The sequence below is a fragment of the Mobula hypostoma genome, chromosome 5 (genome assembly GCF_963921235.1).
Source record: "Mobula hypostoma chromosome 5, sMobHyp1.1, whole genome shotgun sequence".
Lineage (NCBI taxonomy): Eukaryota > Metazoa > Chordata > Chondrichthyes > Myliobatiformes > Myliobatidae > Mobula > Mobula hypostoma.
The window spans coordinates 137561131-137583979 of NC_086101.1; the positions used below are offsets into that span (position 1 = coordinate 137561131).

The window sequence follows — 22849 nt, forward strand, 5'->3', positions numbered from 1 at the left end:
GGGTGATAGATCGGATATATAGAGAAGTAGTTACACCTAAGGTGCAGGACACAGGAGACTGGGTGACAGTCAAGAAGGGGAAAGGGGTTAAGGAGCCAGTGCAGAGTGCCCCTGTGCCCATCCCCCTCAACAACAGGTATACCACTTTGGATATTGTTGAGCAGGATGACTTAACAGAGGAAAGCCACAGTAGTCAGATCTCTGGTACTGAGTCTGGCTCTGTGACTCAGAAGGGAAGGGGAAGAGAAGGGGCGAGTAGTGGTGATCGGGGACTTGTTAGTTGGAGGAACAGAAAAGAGGCTCTGTCGATGAGAAGGAGATTCCTGATGGTACGTTGCTTCCCGGGTGCTGGGGTCCTCAGCTTTCTTATGTGGGAGGGTGAACAGCCAGAGGTCATGGTCCATGTAGATACCAACGACATAGGTAAAAAGAGTGACGAGCTTGTGCAAAGTGAGTTCAGGGAGTTAGGTGCTAAGTTAAATGACAGAACCTCCAGGGTTGTGATCTCAGGATTGCTACCCGTGCCACATGCTAGTGAGGCCAGAACTAGGAAGTTCATATAGTTTAACACGTGGCTAAGGAGTTGGTGTGGGAGGAAGGGCAACAGATTTTTGGATCACTAGGCTCTCTTCCAGGGAAGTTGGGACTTGTACAGAAGAGACAGTTTGCATCTGAACTGGAAGGGGACTAATATCCTAGCAGGAAGGCTTGCTAGTACTGCACGGGGAGGGGGTGGGGGTGGGGGGGGGTGTTGAACTAGAGTGCAGGGGGATGGGAAACTGACCACCAGGACAGATAGTGGAGAGATTCAGGAGACAGGTGTTGCTTAGACCTCAGACAAAGTCAAAAGGTTGAGCATGGTGCAGTTAATGTCCTGAACTGTGTATAGTTCAATGCAAGAAGTATTGTAGGAAAGGCAGATGAGCTCAAGGCATGGATCAGCACCTGAAATTATGGTATTGTAGCCATTACTGGGACTTGATTGCAGGAGAGGCGGAACTGGCAGTTCAGTATTCCAGGGTTCCATTGTTTTAGATGTGGTAGGGCAGGAGGGATTAAAGAGAGAGGAATAGCATGACTAGTCAGGGGAAATGTCTCAGCAGAGCTCAGTCAGACTGACTGCAGAACTCATCTTGTGAGGTTTTATGGGTGGAAGTCAGGAATAAGAAAGGTATAACAACATTAATGTGGCTATATTACAGACCACCCACAGTCCTCAGAATTTAGAGGAACACATTTGTAGAGAGATCACAGACGGTTGCAAGAAACATAACTCTCTCACCTTATCTCCTTGCCTGCCCATCACCTCCCTCTGGTGCTCCTTCCCCCTTTTCTTTCTTCTGTGATCTTCTGTCTCTTTCACCAATCAACTTCCCAGCTCTTTACTTCATCCTTCCCCCTCCAGGTTTCACCTATCACCTTGTGTTTCTCTCTCCCCTCCCCCCACCTTTAAATCCACTCCTCAGCTTTTTTTCTCCAGTCCTGCTGAAGGGTTTCATCCGAAATATCAACTGTACCTTTTTCCATAGATGCTGCGGGGCCTGCCGAGTTCCTCCAGCATTTTGTGTGTGTTGTTCAGATTTTCTCTTGTTTGCAAGAAACATAAAGTTGTTATATTAAGTCATTTTAATTTTCCACATATTGACTCAGACTCCCATACTGTAAAAGGACTAGATGGTATAGAGTTTGTCAAATGTGTTCAGGAAAGTTTTCTTAATCAGTACATAGAAGTCCCAATGATACTTGATATCCTATTTTGGAACAAGACAGGGCAGGTGATAGAAGTTGGTGTAGGGGAACTCTTTGCATCTAGTGATCGTAATGCCATGAGTTTCAAAGTAAATGTGGAAAAAGATAGGTTTGGTCTGTGGGTTGAGATTCGTTATTGGAGAAAGGCCAATTTTGATGGTATCAGAAAGGATCTGGGAAGTGTGGATTGGGACAGGCTGTTTTCTGGCAAAGGTGTACTTGGTAAGTGGGAGGCCTTCAAAAGTGAAATTTTGAGAGTACAATACTTGTATGTGCCTGTCAGAGTAAAAGATAAAGATAACGTGTTTTGGGAACCTTGGTTTTCAAGAGATATTGAGGCTCTGGTTAAGGAAAAAAGGAGGTGCATAGCAGGTATAGGCAGGTAGGAGCAAATGAGGTATTTGAGGAGTACAAGAAATGCAAGAGAACACTTAAGAAAGAAATCAGGAGGGCTAAAAGAAGGCATGAGGTTGCCCTAGCAGACAAGGTGGAAGGGAATCCTAAGGGCTTCTGCAGATATGTTAAGAGCAAAACGATTGAAAGGGACAAAATTGGTCCTCTAGAAGAGAGTAGCAATCTATGCATGGAACCAAAAGAGATGGGGGAGATCTAAAATGGATTTTTTGCATTGCATTTACTCAGGAGACAGGCACAGAGTCTATAGAAGTAAGGCAAAGCAACGGCAAGGTCATGGACTCTATACAGATTACAGCCAGGGCCTGACAAGTTATCCCCTCAGATTCTGCAAGAGGCAAGTGCAGAAATTGCAGGGGCTCTCGCAGAGATACTTAAAACATCCTTAGCGACAGGTGAGGGATCAGAGGATTGGAGGATAGCTAATCTTGTTCCGCTGTTTAAGAAAGTCTCTAAAAACGAGTGAGTGAGTGAGGCTTCCTTCAGTCAGGTCAACCATGGATGTTGTGCCCTAGCTGTCTAGATTTGCAAACCTGGGCTGTACAATATGGAGAGCAAGCCGTTGCCCATGTAGCAAGCTCCTCCTCTACACGCATCTGATGAACCCAAAGGAACGGCTGAGACTGATACAGTTTGATACCAGCAGCATCGCAGGAGTTGCCAGTCAGCACTGAACTCAATGCCCAAGGGACTCCAGATGCAGAGTTTTTCCTCAGGGTTTACTCCTAAAGTCTTCCCCATGGGTGTGTAAGCTGCAAGGCAATGGAGGTTTCAGATCAGAGTTTCCATAACCTAGATAAGTTGCCAAGCACAATTCTTTGAGGTTGTTATAGCCAGGGGTTTACAATGGGGACAAGCTCACACCACCTGTTAAATGCTCCTTAAGTGGTTACAGACAACCAAGTCCAGCTCTTGGTCTTCGCGTCTGGCTTAGCTACTCAGCTCAGCGGAACCACTTCTACTGACAGGAGAAGGAGCAAAGATGGGTTACTAGCACCTTAAAACCAGTCACTTCAGTCAGATGGGGCTCTTAAAACTAAGACAAGAAATTATAGACAGGTGAGCCTGACATCAGTGGAGGTAAAGTTATTGGAAGGTATTCTAAGGGACTGGAAACATGAGTATTTGGATAGACAGGAACTGTTAGGGATGACTTTCTGGTGGCAGATTGTGTCTAACCAATCTTATAGTGCTTTTCAAGGAAGTGAGAACATAGAACATATAACATAGAAAACATACAGCACAATACAGGCCCTTCGGCCCACAAAGCTGTGCCAAACTTGTCCTTACCTCAGAATGACCTAGGCTTACCCATAGCCCTCTATTTTTCTAAGCTCCATGGATCTATCCAGGAGCCTCTTAAAAGACCCTATCGTTTCCACCTGCACCACCACCGCTGGCAGCCCATTCTACGCACTCACCACTCTCTGCGTTAAAAAAACTTACCCCTGACATCTCCTCTGTACCTACTTCCAAGCTCCTTAAAGCTATGCCCTCTCATGCTAGCCATTTCAACCCTAGGAAAAAGCCTCTGATTATCCACGCGATCAATGCCTCTCATTATCTTCTACACCTCTATCAGATCACTTTTCATCCTCCGTCACTCCAAGGAGAAAAGGCCAAGGTCATTCAACCTATTCTCATGGCATGCTCCCCAATCCAGGCAACATCCTTGTAAATCTCCTCTGCCCCCTTCCTAAGGTTTCCACGTCCTACCTGTAGTGAGGCAACCAGAACTGAGCACAGTACTCCAAGTGGGGTCTGACCAGGGTCCTATATAACTGCAACATTACCTCTCGGCTCCTAAACTCAATCCCACGATTGATGAAGGCCAATGCACAGTATGCTTTCTTAACCACAGAGTCAACCTGCACAGCAGCTTTGAGTGTCCTATGGACTCAGACCCCAAGATCCCTCTGATCCTTCACACTACCAAGAGTCTTACCATTACCCTCGGGATACCCAATTTCCCTCAGGATCATTAAAGTACATATATCTATCTATCTATCTATCTATCTATTAATTCTATATTCTGCCATCATATTTGACGTACCAAAATGAACAACCTCACAGTTATCTGGGTTGAACTCCATCTGCCACTTCTCAGCCCAGTTTTGCATCCTATCAATGTCCCACTGTAACCTCTGACAGCCCTCCACACTATCCGCAACACTCCCAACCTTTGTGTCATCAGCAAATTTACTAACCCATCCCTTCACTTCCTCATCCAGGTCATTTATAAAAATCATGAAGAGTAGGGGTCCCAGAACAGATCCCTGAGGCACACCACTGGTGACCGACGTCCATGCAGAATATGACCCATCTACAACCACTCTTTGCCTTCTGTGGGCAAGCCAGTTCCGGATCCACAAAGCAACATCCCCTTGGATCCCATGCCTCCTTACTTTCTCAATAAGCCTTGCGTGGGGTACCTTATCAGATGCCTTGCTGAAATCCATATACACTATATTTACGGCTCTACCTTCATCAATGTGTTTAGTCACACCCTCAAAAAATTCAATCAGGCTCATAAGGCATGACCTGCCTTTGACAAAGCTATGCTGACTATTCCTCATTGTATTATGCCTCTCTAAATGTCCATAACTCCCGCATCTCAGGAGCTTCTCCATCAACTTACCAACCACTGAAGTAAGACTCACTGGCCTATAATTTCCTGGGCTACCTCTACTCCCTTTCTTGAATAAGGAGACAACATCTGCAACCCTCCAATCCTCCAGAACCTCTCCCATCCTCATTGATGATGCAAAGATCATTACTAGAGGCTCAGTAATCTCCTCCCTCGCTTCCCACAGTTGCCTGGGGTACATCCCGTCTGGTCCCAGTGACTTATCCAGCTTGATGCTTTCCAAAAGCTCCAGCACATCCTCTTCCTTAATATCTACATGCTCAAGCTTTTCAGTTCTGCTGCAAGTCATCCCTACAATCGCCAAGATCCTTTTTCATAGTGAATACTGAAGCAAAGTATTCATTCAGTTCCCAGTAAAGTTTGTTGAAGGCAAGCCTGTGGATGCTGTCTGCATGGGTTTTAGTGAGGCATTTGATAAGGTCCTGCATGGGAGTCAAGAATGTTCAGTCACTTGGCATTCAAGATGAGATAGTAAATTGGGTTAGATATTGGCTTTGTGGGAGAAACCATAGAGTGGTAGTAGATGGTTGCCTCCCTGTCTGTAGGCCTGTGACTAACAGTGTGCTGCAGGGATCAGTGTTTGGTCGGTGGTTGTTAGTCATCTATATCAATGATCTGCGTGGCAACATGACTAACTGGAACAGCAAATTTTGCAGATTACACCAAGATTGGGGGTGTGGTGGACAGCAGGGAAGACTATCAAAGCTTGCAGCGGGATCTAGACCAGCTGGAAAAATGGGCTGAAAAATGGCAAATGGGATTTAATGCCAACAAGTACGAGGTGTTGCACTTGGGTAGGACCAACCAGATTAGGTCTTACACAGTGAACGGCAGGACACTGAGGACTGTGGTAGATCAAAGGCACCTGGGAGTATAGCTCCATAATTCATTGAAAGTGGTGTCACAGGTAGATAGGGTCGTAAAGAAAGCTTTTGGCACATTGGCCTTCATAAATCAAAGTATTGAGTACAGGAGATGGGATGTTATGATGAAGTTGTATCAGACATTGATGAGGCCTAATTTGGAGTATTGTGTGGTCATTTACACACAGGAAAGATGTAAATGAGGCTGAAAGAGTACAGAGAAAATTTACAATGACGTTTCCAGATCTGGAGGATCTGAGTTATAAGGAAAGTTTGAGTGGATTAGGACTTTATTCTTTGGAATGTAGTAGATTGAGGGGAGATTTGATAGAGTTATACAAAATTATGAGGGGTATAGATAGGGTAAATGCAATTTTCCACTGTGGGTGGATGGGTCTACAAACAGAGGTCATGGGTTAAGGGTGAAAGGTGAAAAGTTTAAGGAGAACATGAGGGGAAACAACTTCATTCAGAGGTTCATGAGAGTGTGGAATGAGCTGCTAGCACAAATGGTGGATGGGGGGTCGATTTCAACACTTAGGAGAAGTTTGGATAGGTACACGGATGACAGGGTAGAGAGGACTATGTGCAGGTCGACGTGCAGGTAAGTGGTCCAGCACAGACTGGCTGGACCAAACAGCCTGTTGCTGTGCTGTACTTTTCTATGAGTCCACGACTGTATTTTCTAAAACACCGTTACAGACAGTTAATGCTACTCGGTACTCTGGATTGGTCAGGTAGTATTGCTGATTTGCTTGTTTCATTCAGTAACTTGCTCATTGCAATACTGGATCAAAACTTCAGAATTTTTTTTCAAAGCAGTAGTGGCAAAATGTCTTTACAGCCATCTTATTTTGCTTAGCAGTCTAAATGACCCAGCATCACATCCTGTGACATTAGCTAATTCTTCTAGTTTTCCATTTTTAACAGACCAATTGCTGAACATTGTATGCACTGTTTGCAGTGGTGTTTCCATATCCTGCCTAATAGATACTGATTTCCATGTGTTGTCAGGTCCCAGGTCTTCTCTGTGTACAACACAATGTTGCTTAGACAGAAGTTTATTTTTCAGTAAAGGATTGCTGCCACACCATTATTCTTTCTAAGCAGAGCATTTGACTGTCTGACGTAGACATCACCTACCTACACGACTCCCTTGTCCCCTCGTCCCTCCCCACTGATCTCCCTCCTGGTACTTATCCTTGCAAGCAGAATAAAATGCCACACCTGCCCCTACACTTCCTCCCTCACTACCATTCGGAGCCCCAAACAGTCCTTCCAGGTGAGGCGACACCTCACCTGCAAGTCTTTTGGGGTCATCTACTATATCCAGTGCTCCCAGTGTGGTCTTCTGTATATCGGTGAGACCTGTCATAAATTGGGAGACTGTTTCACTGAACACCTCTGCTCCATCCGCCACAGGAAGTGGGATCTCCTAGTGGCTGCCCTTTTCAATTCTACTTCCCATTCCCAATCCAACGTGTCAGCCCATGGCCTCCTTGACAACCAGGGTGAGGCCACACTCGGGCTGGAAAAGCAGCACCTCATATTCTGTCTGGGTAGCCTCCAACCTAATTGCATGGACATCTATTTTTTGAACTTCTAGTAATGACCACCCCCCTTCATTATTTCCCATTCCTGTTTCACTCTCTCCCTTTATCTTGTTACTTGCCCATCACCTCCCTCTGATGCTCCTCCCCCTTCCCTTTCCTCCACAGACTTCTGTCCTCTGCTATCAGATTCCCCCTTCTCCAGCTCTTTATCTCTTTCAGCAATCAACTTCTTGGCTCTTTACTTCACCCACTGCCCCCCCACCCTCAGTTTCACCTATCACTACCACCTTGCACTCTCCCCACCTTCTTATTCTGACTTCTCCCCTTTCCTTCCAGTCCTGCCGAAGGGTCTCAGCCTGAAGCGTTGACTGTTTACTCTGTTCCATGGATGCTGCCTGACCTGCTGAGTTCCTCCAGCATTTTGTGTGTGTTGCTTTGGATTTCCAGATTCTGCAGACTTCCTCTTGTTTGTGCTACCATCTTTTGAATATCGAGATTGTTGTTGAAGCAATAAAATTGTTTTTTACTGCTTCAACAATTGTGATACTGTCGCATGAAATTAGTTTTCAAATACCCACGAGCACAGTCTTATTGGAAATTTCATTTGCCGGTGGAAACACAAAATAGAAAATGAGTGTAGAAAATGAGTGTAGGAAAGCAGATGTCCAAATTCTTCCATTATCTGTTTCTGAAGCACAAAGCTGGTGCACTTTGCAAATTCAAACGCATTGTTTTTGCTGGACCAACTCTCTGGTGTATCGATGCATTCAGCCACATGTGCATGAATTTCTTGTACGTAATTCATAGAAGCATAAATTTGAATTGCTAAGAAATTGTTAACAATGACCGCTTTGACCATATCAGTGTTAGACATCTTTAATAGTGTTAGACTTTATCTTTAGCACACTCTTGCTTCACACTGTTTTGGAGTTTCTGTTAACGTGCACAAAATTGCACATGTCTTCTGTTTGCACAATTTGGTAACTGCATCTATATGAATTCTCTGGTTAAGATGTCATTTTAAGTAACCTAACTTCCATTCTTCCCATTTTTTCCATTACTGAACTCACCCCTAATTTTCGCTTCTGCACAAATGGTGCATACAACATTGCCAGTATCCTGATATGTAAAAATGTCACCTCTATCTATGAGTTGCAAAAGCCATTATACCTTAAATTTTGTACAAGCCCTTTTCTTCATGAAACCAAGAAAGAAAAGAAAGGCAGCTCGATCATCAACCCCCAAATCTTCCCCGCAAAAAAGAAAACAACAGGAACAGGCATATCAACCCCGCTAGAACCTCCTCCTGCACAAAAAAATCAGCAAAATGGATCAAGCAATCAAATCCCAAATCCCCCCTCCTGTACAAAAAGACAAACAAAACAGATCAGGCACATCGATCCCCAAATCCCCCACCCTGCACTAAAAATGACCGAGAAGATCGGGTGAAAAAGCACAGAATGTAAAAACTATAAGACTGAAAAAAAGTGTCCCAGTCCACATCCAAAACACAGAAAAACCTGGGCAACATTCTCCAGGTGTGGCGGCAGTCTCTCCCCTCTCCGGTACTGAGCATCCGATCAAAAGGCAAGCAGCCGGCGCTCACCCTCTGCATTCGCTCCGCTGCTTCAATCTCCCTCGTCACTTTAATCTGCAGACGCTGGGAGCTTTAATCAGCGAAATGGGGCCAAACATCGGCTTGCACCCCATCCTGCAGCCCACCTGCTATGAGGTTCGCTCACACCGCCTCTGCCTCCCGGAATCCTCCCGGAGACTGTAAAGCACTGAACAACAGAAGTCAGGCTCCAGTGGTTCCAGGATCACATTCAAGATGAGAAACAAACATAAAAGACATAAAAGAAGTGAAAAAGATGGTTCATAATCTATCCGGAAGACGTCGACCAAAGGAGCATTGTACGCAGGTGCTGTCTTGACTGACGTCTTGATCAGAGCGGGTATTTTAATTGATTTAAGGGTATTTCACAGCTATATTAATATTATATAAAAGAAAATTCCAGCCGTGTGGCAGCAAAGGCTATGTGTGTAGGAGCATTTCGTTTACTGTGTGGCTGTGTACCCACACAGCTAAAAGGGAACAGTGGCAAGGAAGTTACTCCTGGTGTTTGTGTAAGCTTGCTGTCCGCAAATTGGCTGCATTGCAACAGTGACTATATTTAAAAACAAAACCATTACTTGTAACATACTTGACCTGCAATCATGGAAGGAAGCACAGAAATTTAAATTGAGCTTTTTGTGAGCATTGATCTGGTGTGTTTTCTGAGTTTCTACATAGGAACATCATAGGAAATGGGAGCAGGGGTCGACCAACCTGCTTTTTGAGCCTGTTCTGGCTTTCAGCAAGACTGTGGCAAACACCCAGCTCAGCCCAGTTATCCTGCAGTAACCTCAATCCCCGCCTCTCTTCATATCAGGTTTGAGAATCCAAAACCTCACTAATCACTGCTTGAAGAAGTGGCTTCTCAGTTCCATGCTAAACGTCTGCCCCCTTATTCAGATCAGCTGCTCTCCTGTGCTGTTTCATTCTCAATGACAGTGCGGCAGAGCAGGAACTCCCTGCCCTACATAAGACTGATCAGAGGAATGGTACCTGGCCAAAAATGGTTAAGTTGTAATGACCCTCGTTCTTGACTCCTCAGGCAGTTGGAACATCCTCCCCACATCCAATCTGTCAAGCTGTTAACTTTGTAAGCTGTCAAACTTTTTAAGATTTTCCTCTCATTCTTCTAAATTTCAAAACCATTTTCTCAGCAGTGAATTGATTTGTGACTTTCTGATGTAGAAATGCAGGATATTCCTTAGTAAAATTTGACATCAATTTTATAAAATGTATCAAATCCTTAAAAATGTAAGCTATTCCTTGTGTTTCATCTGTAGGTTTGGAGATGACTTGGGTACAGAGACCTTCAGAGAGGGTTCTGAGTGGTGAAGAATTCAATGTGACCTACGCAGTGACAGTGAACAATCACTTCTATCACTGGGCGGTGGAGACTGGTGTTCTCTCACATGGGTGGGTGCTACATTCTTGCCACTTGCTTGTGCTGGTATTGATGGATGTGTCCATGGGGTCCTACTGCTCCAGCTGTCAGCAGGACGAGAAGGGGAGTATGGATCAGCGAGACGTTCAAGCCGACTCTCTTTCATCCTCCAGCCCCTGGGATTGTGGTTTGAGCAGACCGGTCCTTTCTGTCAATCTGGTTGTGACACGCTAATGAAATGCTGGAGACTGCGGGTTTATGGTGATTCAGGTATTGAATACGTAAGCTCCACGTCTGAAAGCTAGGGGCTGGAGACAGAACATTCCAGCAGGAGAGGGCTTTGTTGAAAAAAGTGCTTAGTTGAGGTTGCTAAGCATTACTGGGAGAGTGCGAGCAGAGATAACTGTAGGCTTTATCATGAGATACCATATCCACACGGCTGGCGGAGTGGAGATACGTCTCTGTAAGGTGCCCCTTCCTTCTGCTGCCCTACAGGTCACCCATGGCAAGGAGTAGCACCTTGCTTAGCCAACCCCCACCCCCCGCAGAAATCAGGGTCACGTGAAGCCATGGGAGCAGGTGGTGGATGGTCGTACGAGCAGCTGGTGCATATTACAAGTTCTGCCTATGCCACTACTGGTGCCAGGCAGACACTCTCTGAAGAGTGTTGATAATGGCTGGGGCCACCTGTCTTGTAAAGACACTGCCCATAAGAAGGCAATGGCAAACCACTTCTGTAGAAAAATATGCCAAGAACAATCATGGTCAAAGACCATGATTGCCCACGTCATACAACATGGCACCTAACGATAATGATGACCATATCCACAAGTACTGAGTGTTCAGAACAAAGACTTCCATGACTTAACACTAACACCCCTCATCAGAAAGGATTAAAGAGCATGGTTGTAGAGGATAACAGGACTAATCTGAAATTCAACAGATAACTTTTCCATATTGCAAGCTTAATCAAGAATTTTCTTTCGAAGATTGAAATCTGTTTGGGGAAAATATCTTCCTGTCTTCTGCAGTTAACCCATGCAATTTATTTTGCTTTGGACAGTAATGTTGAAGAAGCAAAGGCATTCTGTGAAGAGAAGGAGTGTCCCTCGAACTGGAAGGATGCAAATGAAAACAACTGCTGTGTGCATCATGCCAACATTCACTCCTGCCCATTGGCATTCATGGTTAGTGCCTGGTTTCCCACCAATTGTGAGATACTTTGAGATCATTACCTTACACTGAAAAGGGAAGCAGAGCATCAGCAGGAACATAAAAAACACTCGGGAACTCAGTGGCTCAGGCAGCGTCAATTTGAGTTGAGATCCTTCACCGGTCTGGAGAGAAAGAGAGTGAAAGCCAGCATAAAATGGAGGAGGGAAGGGGTGGAGTAAGAGCTGATAAGTGATAGATGGATCCAGGTGAAGGGGATGATAGGCAGATGAGTGTTGCCATAATGTCAAAAGTAGGGAGATGATGGGTGGAAGTAACAAAGGGCTCGAGAATAACATCATGAAGTCACTGCAGTGGAGAAGTACGCCAACCAGTGTGTGCACAGCGAGGTTTTACAGCCTTTTGTCACTTCCACCTACCAGTTTCCAGGTGTTTCCTTCTGTTATCTTCTGGTCACTTCATATTCAATCCTCCCCAAGAAGTGCCTTTCTTATTCAATCGCCTTCACCACCTCCACTCATGTCACTATCTTTCCTTGTCCGCTTCACACAGATTTACCCTTCCCCTCATTGTCTCTCTGCCTCGCCCTCCTAAAACTTATTTTCATTCTAACACTTCTCACTTCCAGTGAAAGATCAATTCAATTTCTCCATTCCCAGATGCTGTTTGATCCACCGAGTATTTCCTGTATTTCCAGCTTTTATTTCAGATTTAATCTGTAGTTCTCTATATAGCTTTCCTACAAATTAAACTGTGTGGTCACCAACATATCACTGCTTATGGAATTCTGCTTTCGACAAGCTGGCTGATGAATTTCCTATGTGATGGGACTGATTTAATTGACTGTAAGATGCTTGGAGATACCTAAACGTGATGTGAAGGATGTTGCAGAAGTGCCTATCTCTCTCTTTCAGGTCTGATAGTACAGGTTTGTCTATGACCTCTGGGCTCCTCCATCTTCTACAACCCCAATAACATCACTCCACCATCGGTAGCAATGCCTTCAAGAACTTGTGGCCCAGGATCTTGAAATTCCTTCCTCCTTACAACTTCCCTCTTTGACCACAGATCCTGACACTAATGTCAGTGGCACCTAGGCCAGTTCCAAAATGTGGTTCCATTAAGTAACAGCATTTGGAGATTAAAAGTCTATTTTTTCAAATATTTTAAAAGCCTTTGGCAGAATGAGCTTTTATTGTTGAAATATTTAAATAAGTATCCCGAGCTATTGAAATTTGTTTCAATTGAAATTATTTGAGGAACTTTTTTAGCCAGAGAGTCGTAAATCCGTGGAATGCTCTGCCACAGATTGCGGCAGAGGCCAAGTCCATGTGTATACTTAAGGCGGAAGTTCATCGTTTCCTGATTGGTCAGGGCGTCAAAGAATACGGCGAAATTACAGGTGTGTGGGGTTGAGTGGGATCCAGGATCAGCCATGATGGAATGGTGGAGCTGACTTGATGGGCTGAATGGCCTAATTTTGCTCCTATATCTTATGGTCTTATGAAAATGGGTTATTATTCATTCAGTTTTCTTCTCTGAAGGTGAAAGAGGGTATCTGTGGTCCTTGGATCCCAGATGATGGTCAGATAGTAACTCACACTGTGTCAACAGCAGGAAAGATGAGTCAAATGAATTGGACTGCCAAGGTAAGTTGAACGGTTCGGAAAAGATCCCTCTGATCATTGCACTGTTTGCATGGGTTTATCGGTATGATATTGTGGCTGTAGGCTGTAGTCACATAGAGAGACTGAGTTTAGGTAGATGTGGGCAAGCATATTGGGAGTGAGACACATACAGAATGAGATGTAGAGCTGGTTACATCATGGACTCGTACAACAATCTGAATTGGAAAGAAGATAAGAAGCTGCAGAGAGCAATGGACTCAACGGTTCAATGTTTCCGTTTATTGTCACAGTATACAACCTGTAATTCTTACTCTTTGCAGACATCCAAGAAACAGAGAAAAAATAACGAAAGAATGAATGACAGAAAACTTAGAGCCCCCAAGCCCCCTCCCCCCCACACACACAAGCAGCAGCAAAGCATCAACCTCCCCCCAGATGTTCCAGCAGAAGGCAGCAGCCCCCCACCATTCAGCAAACAATAGCAAGCCACCAGCGACCATCAAAACCCACTGTCCATCCTAACCAATATCTCATCAGGCCCTCTCTCTCACTAACGAGGAGGAGAGAGATATCGCTCCAGCCACAACGAGAAGGGAGGCCAACAGCTCGTTATTTCAATGTTACAGTCTGTAGCGTGGCTTATTTCAATCTCCTTCAACACTTTAGTCAGTGATATCGGCGAGGTATTGAGTCAGCCCACATCTTCACAGGCATGTCCCTCCCTACCGCCGAGATTACTTAGTAAGACGCTGCCTCAGAAAGGCAGCATGAATCACCAAAGATCCTTTCCATCCAGGCCATGCCATCTTCTCGCAGCGACCATTCAGTAGCATGTACAGAAGCCTGTACTCCCACACAACCAGGTTCAAGGGCAGTAGCTCCCCTTCTACCATCCAGCTCTTGAACCAACTTGCAGAACCCCGATCACTAAATCAGTATAACAGCACGCTGACCACTTTGCATTACATTGGACTTTGTTATATTTGTTCTAATTGTGTTTTTCTTGGATAATTGATTTCATGTCTTCCTTCCAAATGCTGTCTGTCTAATGCTGTACCAAGTAAGATTTTCACTGCACCTGTACATCCATGTACTTGTGCATATGACAATAAACTTATATTGACTTTTACTAATGACACGCCACATCTTATAGGTCAGGGTAAAAGATCCTTGAATTCTATTTAGAAGAAGAACCAAGAACTATTCCCAATGTCCTGAGCCCAATATTTATTCATTTATTAACATTACAAAATCTGATTACTTGGTCATTATTATGTGACTGTTCGTGGGAGTTTGCTGTGCTCAAATTAGCTATGGAATTTCCTTCATCAAGATGAGAAGACGATAAAAAGCAGGAAAATATCTGGGGCAATATGTGCTTGTCTGGAGTAAAGGACAGAATGATAGTTAAATTTAGTCAATCAAAATCAGCACCCTGGAGATCACAAGCCATTAATAATAATTTCTCAGTCTCTATAGTAAGTTTAAACACATATTACTGAAAGGAATCAGTTTACGTCATCATTTTCTTGCCAACTCTGGAGGAATCTAGTTACTTTGTGAGCAGTGCACAGTTTATCACGGCCTTGAAAGATGTGTGGGTGTAAGAATGTGCTGATTTTAGTTTCTTGTGTCCTCTGTACATAGGTGGTCCTAGTCCATCTCGGTGTAACGTCCCTAATAGCTCACATAAAAGTTGGACGAATGCAAGCTGCACTGGAGGCGAAAACCTTGGTGTTACCTGCAAAAGGTACTTCAGAAGAAGTTGGACTGTGCATTACCTGAAGCAAAATCAGAATTGAGTTTACTAATGCTGGCATATGTCATGAAATTTGTTGTTTTGTGGCAGCAGTACAGTGCAAGACAAAAAAAAACTATTCTGTAGGTTACAATAAAAGTAAGTAAGTTAATGTAGCAAAAGAACAATGGTGAGATGGGGTTCACGGGTTCATGGACTGTTTAGAAATCTGATGGCGGGGGGAAGAAGCTGTTCCTAAAACTTTGAGTGTGGGTCTTCAGGCTCCCGTACCTCCTCCTTATTGGTGGTAATGAGAGTAGCTTTTACAAACTAAAATCAGGGACCAATAAAACCAGAACAATTTTACAACATCATCTCACAGAAAAATCCCACTTGCATACACAACGTGGCTGAATTTTAGCTGCCAACCCCGATTTGCTTTACACTGCTCTAAAAGCCCGCTGTTACTGCACAGTCAAAAGTGTGATCTTTCCACTGCTGCTCTGAACACAATGGCCTAAATACCTAAACATGAGGAAATCTGCAGATGCTGGAATTTCAAGCAACACACACAAAAAATGCTGGTGAATGCAGCAGGCCAGGCAGCATCTATAGGAAGAGGTACAGTCGACGTTTCGGGCCAAGAGTCCTGATGAAGGGTCCCAGCCCCAAATGTCAACTGTACCTCTTCCTATAGATGCTGCCTTGCCTGCTGCGTTCACCAGCATTTTTTGTATGTGTGGCCTAAATACCTTCTGAGTTGCCTGTGTTTTTGCATTAAAGGACAGAGTTCTGATTAATATTTAACCCTCAGACAAATATCACCAAAGCAAATAATCTGGACGTTAGCACTTTGCTGCTGTGAGAGCTTGTTGTGCATACATTGGCCTCCTCCTGGTATATTTTGCAACTTCAACACTGAGATTGTGAAATATGTTGTACCCTTGTGAATGCAGCACTCTGATAGGCTCATAAATCTGGGAGCTCTCATTATAAACAATACACTCGCCACTAACAAGATGCTTTTCCTGAATACAGCTATGGACAATTTCCATTCTTAGTGACCTTGGTCGATATTTAAAGAGCATTGCTTATTTCGATAGAATTATAAGAGAGCTGTAAATAAGTCCAGTGGGAATTCAGAATCACCCCAAGTTGCTGGGAGTGCAGGTCTCATTCCTATAAGGACTGGTCGAAGCACAAAGCAGAGTTGGGTTTAAATGAGAAGTTGCGGAAACATTTGGAAAAAAAGAAAGGAAGGATCTGTTGATAGGATGGGGTGAAGAGGGATGAGAGGAGATTCATCTGGAGGATGGACTGGATAGTAGAGACATGAAAGACTGCTGGAAATCTGGAACAACACACAAATTACTGGAGGAACTCAGCAGGTCAATCAGCATCAATGGAGGGAAATGAACAGTTGTTAGTTTGGGCTGAGAACTTTCATCATGACTGGAAAGAAAGAGAGCAGAAACCAGCCACACCTTGCTCCTGCTGCTTCCCAATCTCCTTCCCTTTATTCCATGGTCGACTGTCCTCTCCTGTCAGAATACATCTTGTTCAGCCCTTTGCTTCTTGCACCTATTTTTGTGTGTTTAGTATTTGTTGATTAAGCATTGTTTGTTTGTTTGTTTAAATAATTTATTAATTCATGTGATATGTATGTGCCTCACTTAAAGTGAACACAAAGCTAGACTCACATTTCGGGCTCCCGTGTCTTCCTTTGAATTAGTTTAATGTTTTGAAGTTACACAACGTCACACCTATCACCACCCAGCTTCTCACAACATTCCCACCTCCACCCCTCCCACAACTTTCCTACCTTCCTCCTCTCACCTGGGGTCACCTATCGTACACAAGGTGGTGCTTCTCCCCTTCCACCCATTGTTTTATTCTGGCTTCTGCCTTCCTTCCTTCCAGTCCTGATGAAGAATCTTGGCCTGAAACGTCAACTGTTCATCTCCCTCCGTAGAAGCTGCCTGACCTGGTGATTTCCTTCAGCATTTAGTTTATGTTGCTCTGTTACTGTGCTGTAGCTTCTGTGTAGTACCTGAAACTCTTGTTCAGTGTGAGCAACGTTGCAATGTATGAATAAATGTCTCTTTCTGTGCTGAGTCTGTGGAGACGACAACTGCGATGAAGATGAAACATGCTCCACGTGTCCGGCAGATTGCGGGGATTGTACTGCCACCATCAAAATTGCCATAAGCTTCCCCATCTCCCTGGTCTGCACTGGTCTGATCCTCACCATTGCGGTAGGTGTTTCTCTGATGTTCCTCACAACCTTCACAACGCAAAATCTAACAACAGTGAATGCCGACCTGGTGTTCGTACGCAGGTCATTGGGGTTGGTTGTCTAATCATCAAAAGGCTGGGAGTCTAGAAATGAGGGAGTGGGGGGAGGGGTCAGTCTCATGGTGAGGGGTCAACCACTGAGGAGGGGTTTCTTCCACCTGCGTGTTGTGACCCCTTGTAGGCTGAAGATAATCAGTCACTGACTGTATTGGAGGCTGAGGTCAAAAGGTTTTTGGGTACTAAGGAAATCGAAAGACATGCAGGCTGGGCAGGAAAGTGAGTCAGTCATGATTTTATTGAATGGGAAAACAGGTTCAAGGGACCAAATGGCCTACTCCAGCTCGTAATTTTTTTTTGATCACTCACAGTGGTTCCAGTATCAAAAGCAAAAGATGTTGTGGGATGAAAGCTGGATAATTGACTTCAATCAAATTAAGCAAGGTCTGTACCACATCACAAAGCTGACGCGTTATTGTTTGGGTCTTTGCTGACACTGGTAGTCCCTGTTTGAAACTGTCCATGCAAGTTGCACGGAATACATAGTTGGCTGAATACAAAAGTTGCGGAAACCCATGGACCTTGTGTGCAGCCTTGATACGTCCACAGAGAAACTGTGATTTCGCCTTGGCAAGGATGTTCCAGGGCAAGGGCTGGGCTTTCGTCATGGTGCTACCTATAGAAAGGTGTTGGCCACAAGTTGTATTTGTGTGCAAATGCTTTGTCATACTGAAGACTTGAATTTACAGAGACGAGTACGACTGCTGGTCATTGATACCAATGATATAAGGCAAAGTCACCCCCTTGAATCATTTAATTACCTCACACGTCCACTTCATCAGGATGTTTTGAGCACTCATGTGAAATCATCAGTCAAACATGCACCATGTACATTCCCACAGGGGTCTGCAATGGAATTGTATTTCCTCACCAAAGCTCTGCCTACTGCAATTATTAACCTTTTAAAAATATGTATTTTTAGAACATGAATATTCCGGTGAGGGCTGGCATTTGAGTAGACCTTAAGACATAGGAGCAGAATTAGGCCACCTGACCCATCGAGTCTGCTCTGCCATTCAATCATGGCTGATCCTTTTTTTTCTCCTCCCCGACTCCAGTTCCCGGCCTTCTCGCTGTAATCTTTGATGCCATGTCCAATGAAGAACCTATCAATCTCTGCCTTAAATACACCCAACAACCCGGCCTCCACAGCTGTATGTGGTAAGAAATTCTACAAATTCACCACACTTTGGCTGAAGAAGTTTCTCCTCATCTCTGTTTTGAAAGGGCGCCCCTCTATACTGAGGCTGTACCCTCTTGTCCTAGACTCTCCCACCATGGGAAACATCCTTTCCACATCTACTCTGTCTAGGCCTTTCAACATTCGAAAGGTTTCAATGCGATCCTCCCTCATCCTTCTGAATTCCAGCGAGTGCAGACCCAGAGCCATCAAACGTTCCTCGTACGATAACCCTTTCATTCCTGGAATCATCCTTGTGAACCTCCTCTGGACCCTCTCCAATGCCAGCACATCTCTTATAAGATGGTAGGGCCCAAAACTGTTCACAATACTCAAAGTGGGGCCTCACCAGTGCCTTATAAAGCCTCAGCATCACATCCCTACTCTTGTATTCTAGACCTCTTGAAATGAATGCTTACATGGAATTTGCCTTCCAACTCTACCTATCTATGCTTTAGGGTCTTCGGCACGAGGACTCCCAAGTCCCTTTGCATCTCAGAATTTTGGATTTTTTCCCTGTTTAGAAAATAGTCTGCTCATTTATTTCTTCTACCAAAGTGCACGACCATGCATTTTCCAACATTATATTTCATTTGCCACTTTCTTACTCATTCTCCTAATCTGTGTAAGTCCTTCTGCAGCCTTCCAGTTCCCTCAACCAATCTTCGTATCATCTGCAAACATAGCAACAAAACCATCTATTTCATCACCTAAATCACTGATATAGAGCATAAAAAGAAGCGGTCCTAACACCAACCCCTGTGAAATACCACGAGTCACTGGCAGCCAACTAGTAAAGGACCCTTTTATTCCCAATCACTGCCTCCTACCAATCAGACAATGCTCTAATTAAGCAGTAACTTTCCTGTGATGGCATGGGCTCGTAACTTGGTAAGCAGCCTCATGTGTGGCACCTTGTCAAGGCCTTCTGAAAGTCCAAATAGCATCCACTGCCTTTATCTATCCTACTTGAAATCTCCTCAACGAATTCCAACACGTTCATTAGGCAGAATTTTTCCTTAAGGAAACCACGTTGACTTTGTCCTATCTTGTCCTGTGACACCAAGTAGTCCATAACCTTTCCTTTCTGCTGCCCTCCTCCTTTCTTAAAGAGCGGAGTGACATTTGCAATTTTCCAATCCTCTGCAACCATGCCAGAGTCCAATGATTTTTGAAAGATCATTTCTAGTTCCACCCGGGACAAGGAGAAGGAAAGCCACTTTCTTGAACCACTACAGTTGAGGTCCTATTATAGTTTACAATGAAAGAGTAGTTTCCCATTTCAAAGGGCAGTGAGGACTTGATCATGTCACTAGAGTGACATATAGGCCAGACAGATTGCCCTCCCTAATCAGACTCTCGAAAATGTCCGGGGTTGTTAGAACAGGACTGGTCTAGTACCAGTCAGCCTTCCGTTATATCTTAAACTGCAGTAACCTTTTGAACTTCAGTTAAGTTGGTCTCAGTCAAAGTCACCTGTAAGTACATCCTAGTTAATAATGGTTCACAGAATCTGCCATATCATCATAAGTACTTTGGACTAATATGTTCCCTGCTCCACATAATATATTTTCACAAATGAAATCTAAGAATGAAAGTAAATTTCAAATCAACAGCATCTATATGAAACAGTCTTTAAGAGGAAATAGATTTTGTTCTACCCTGCTAACTATTTACAGAGAAAATTGAGTGTAGTAGAGTGAATGACCCAGTGAGGAGATAAAGAATTAGTAAGAAAGATAATGAAGGTGAATACCAACCATAAGTTTGAGGACAGATCTTGACTGCCACCTCCATATTATTTCAATTCCTCCAAGTCCCCTGAGGAAAGAAAGGATCTTTGTGGGACTGAACCTCACAAAATGCGATTACCTACCTGGTCAGTGTGGAAGCAGGCATAAGATGAAAATTATTTGGATCAAAGATACACAAGAGAAGGGGCATGTTACTGAGCTCAGAACGAGTGAAAATCTGCTGGGATTGGGCTCGGCCAATGAGATCCTCATCAACATAAGTAGACCTCACATAACACCAGGTCCTTCTTCCTCTTTCTTTGTTTCCTTTCTCTTTATTCCATTCTTTCAAATGCTGTCCAAGGTTTATGCAATTGATCAATATTTAGCGCAAAAGGATAAAACAAACCTTGCAATGGTTTTGTGTCGAGACCAAACCACCCATCTTGATGCCATGAGCAACACACAAAAAAATACAGGGGAAATTCAGCAAGTCAGGCAAACTCATTTCATTTTTAAAATCTTTTTAGTGATATATAATCTTCTACAGCAATAAACTACAAAAGTTCAACAAATCAGTGTATATATATAATTAATAAAGCTGAAGAAAAAAACTTGCATATGCTAATGAAAAAAAATTTTATATAAGAAAGAGAAGGAAAAAAGAGAACCCCAATTAACTAAAAAAAACCCCACTAACTACAAAAAAAAATTAGGAACCAACACCCGGAGCAATATGTCTTACAATCATCTATATATATAAAAGATTTTTAAAAAACAACCGCCAAATCACTTTTATATAACATAAAATTGGAAGGAAACCATATAAATTAATTCATATTAAATGATAATATTTGGCAAAAGAGCCCCACCTTCTCTCAAAATCGACTCGGGGATCAAAAGTTCTACTTCTAATTTTTTTTTCCAAAATAAGACATAATATTACTTGGGAAAACCATTGAATTAGTGTAGGAGCAGAGGTATCTTTCCACTTCAATAAAATAGCCCTTCTTGCTAACAATGTAACGAATGCAATTACATGTTGGTTTGAAAATGAAATACCCTGAATATGATGCGGAACTATTCTAAATAGAACAGTCAATGTATTAGGTTGTAAATTAATTTTCAGAGCTTTAGAAATTGTAGAAAATAAAGATTTCAATGAGGGACATGACCAGAACATATGTGACAGAGTAGCTACTTCATTTTTATACCTATCACAATAATTGTCTATATTAGGAAATATTTTGGATAGCCTCTCCTTTGTTAAATAATAACGGTGAACAATTTTAACTTGAATTAAACAATGATTGGCACATATCGAAGAAGAATTAACCATTTCAGAACTCACAACCAACCTTTGTTAACAAAAGTCATATTAAGTTCTCTCTCCCAATCTTGTTTAATCTTTAGTGAGAGGTTATCTTTTTGTAGTAAAAATAAACTATAAATTCTACAAGCAAACTCTATGGAGGGAATGTCAACTGTTCATTTCCCTCCCTAGATGCCATGTGACCTGTTGAGTTCCTCCAGCATTTTGTGTGTGTTGATCAAGATTTCGAGCATCTGCAGAACCTCTCCTGTCTCCTTCTTGATGCCATGTTTTTGAACACTTTTGCAGACCAGACCATGGCGGGCAGTGCCATCAGCATCCCTAATGGAGCCAGCGATTCCAATGCCAGCTGTGTCACCACCATCAGCTCTTGTACGGGAGCTCTCAATGCATCAAGGAAGCAGCACTTCACCCAGATAGGAATATTGTAAGTGAAGCACAGCCATGGATTTATCCATGACTAAAAGTGTAGGCAAGAAAGTCTTCAGTTTCCACTGTGACACTTAGTTTAATGACTGCTTGTTTTGTCCCTTATTTTGTGTAATGAAGCATCACCTTAGGGTGCTGAAAGCCAGCCATACCATCTTGAAGGTGAAGTGCTAAACCAGGTCCTTACACGACCTTCCAACCTTCGTTCCCAGTTTTGGGGGGGCATTCCCTTGCCAAACACTGTTTCATCATTCTGATAATTATCTTGCTGCTATTTTTGGAGCTTGCTGTCTGCAGATTGGCTGCTGCATTTCCCACATTATAACCGAATCACACCCCAAAAAGTACTTCAGTGGCTTTAGGATATTCTGGGAATCCTGGGACAAGCAAAGGAAGAAAAAAGGAAAATTGCAAGTTTATTTTACTTCAAGTAGTTCCACAGCATCAACACTATTTGTTGACTCTGTTACCCCTTTAATTGCTCCTGAGGAGAAACTATAGAAACGGTTTTTCAACCCAACTGGTTTGTGCTGGTGTTCATGACACAAACATCTTTCCATCACACTTCATTTTGTCCCTTCAACACATTGGTCCTGAGGTAATTGGTTTAATCACAGCCTTGTAACTGACTCTGCCTCCACAGATACTGCTGGATGGCAGCAAAGCATGTTTCCCAAGTCTACAACTGAACAGCTGTAGACATCATCTCCGAGCTAGCAAGGAGAAATTACCTCATGTGTTTGTGAGGAAAGGTTGCTGAATGACCAAATCTCATGTAAATTTGTTTCAAATATGATGGCAGAATATAGTATTAATGGTAAGACTCTTGGCAGAGTGGAGGATCAGAGGGATCTTGGGGTCTGAGTCCATAGGACACTCAAAGCAGCTGCGCAGTTTGACTCTGTGGTTAAGAAGATATACAGTGTATTGGCCTTGATCAATTGTGGGATTGAGTTTAGGAGCCGAGAGGTAATGTTGCAGCTATACAGGACCCTGGTCAGATCCCACTTGGAGCACTGTGGTCGGTTCTGGTCGCCTCACTACAGGAAGGATGTGGAAGC

General features: G+C 43.5%; 1 protein-coding gene across 1 annotated transcript in view; it reads left to right on the top strand.

Annotated features, from left to right (window-relative positions):
- The window catches only part of LOC134347344 (atrial natriuretic peptide receptor 1-like), a 70248-nt gene that overhangs the window by 13875 nt on the left and 33524 nt on the right, over positions 1-22849 (top strand). Inside the window, exons 4-10 of the mRNA XM_063049738.1 lie at positions 10122-10254; positions 11286-11409; positions 12940-13044; positions 14671-14773; positions 16877-17016; positions 17425-17497; positions 21648-21786. Of these exons, the coding sequence (XP_062905808.1) occupies positions 10122-10254; positions 11286-11409; positions 12940-13044; positions 14671-14773; positions 16877-17016; positions 17425-17497; positions 21648-21786 (817 nt within the window). The remainder of the gene's footprint in view (positions 1-10121; positions 10255-11285; positions 11410-12939; positions 13045-14670; positions 14774-16876; positions 17017-17424; positions 17498-21647; positions 21787-22849) is intronic.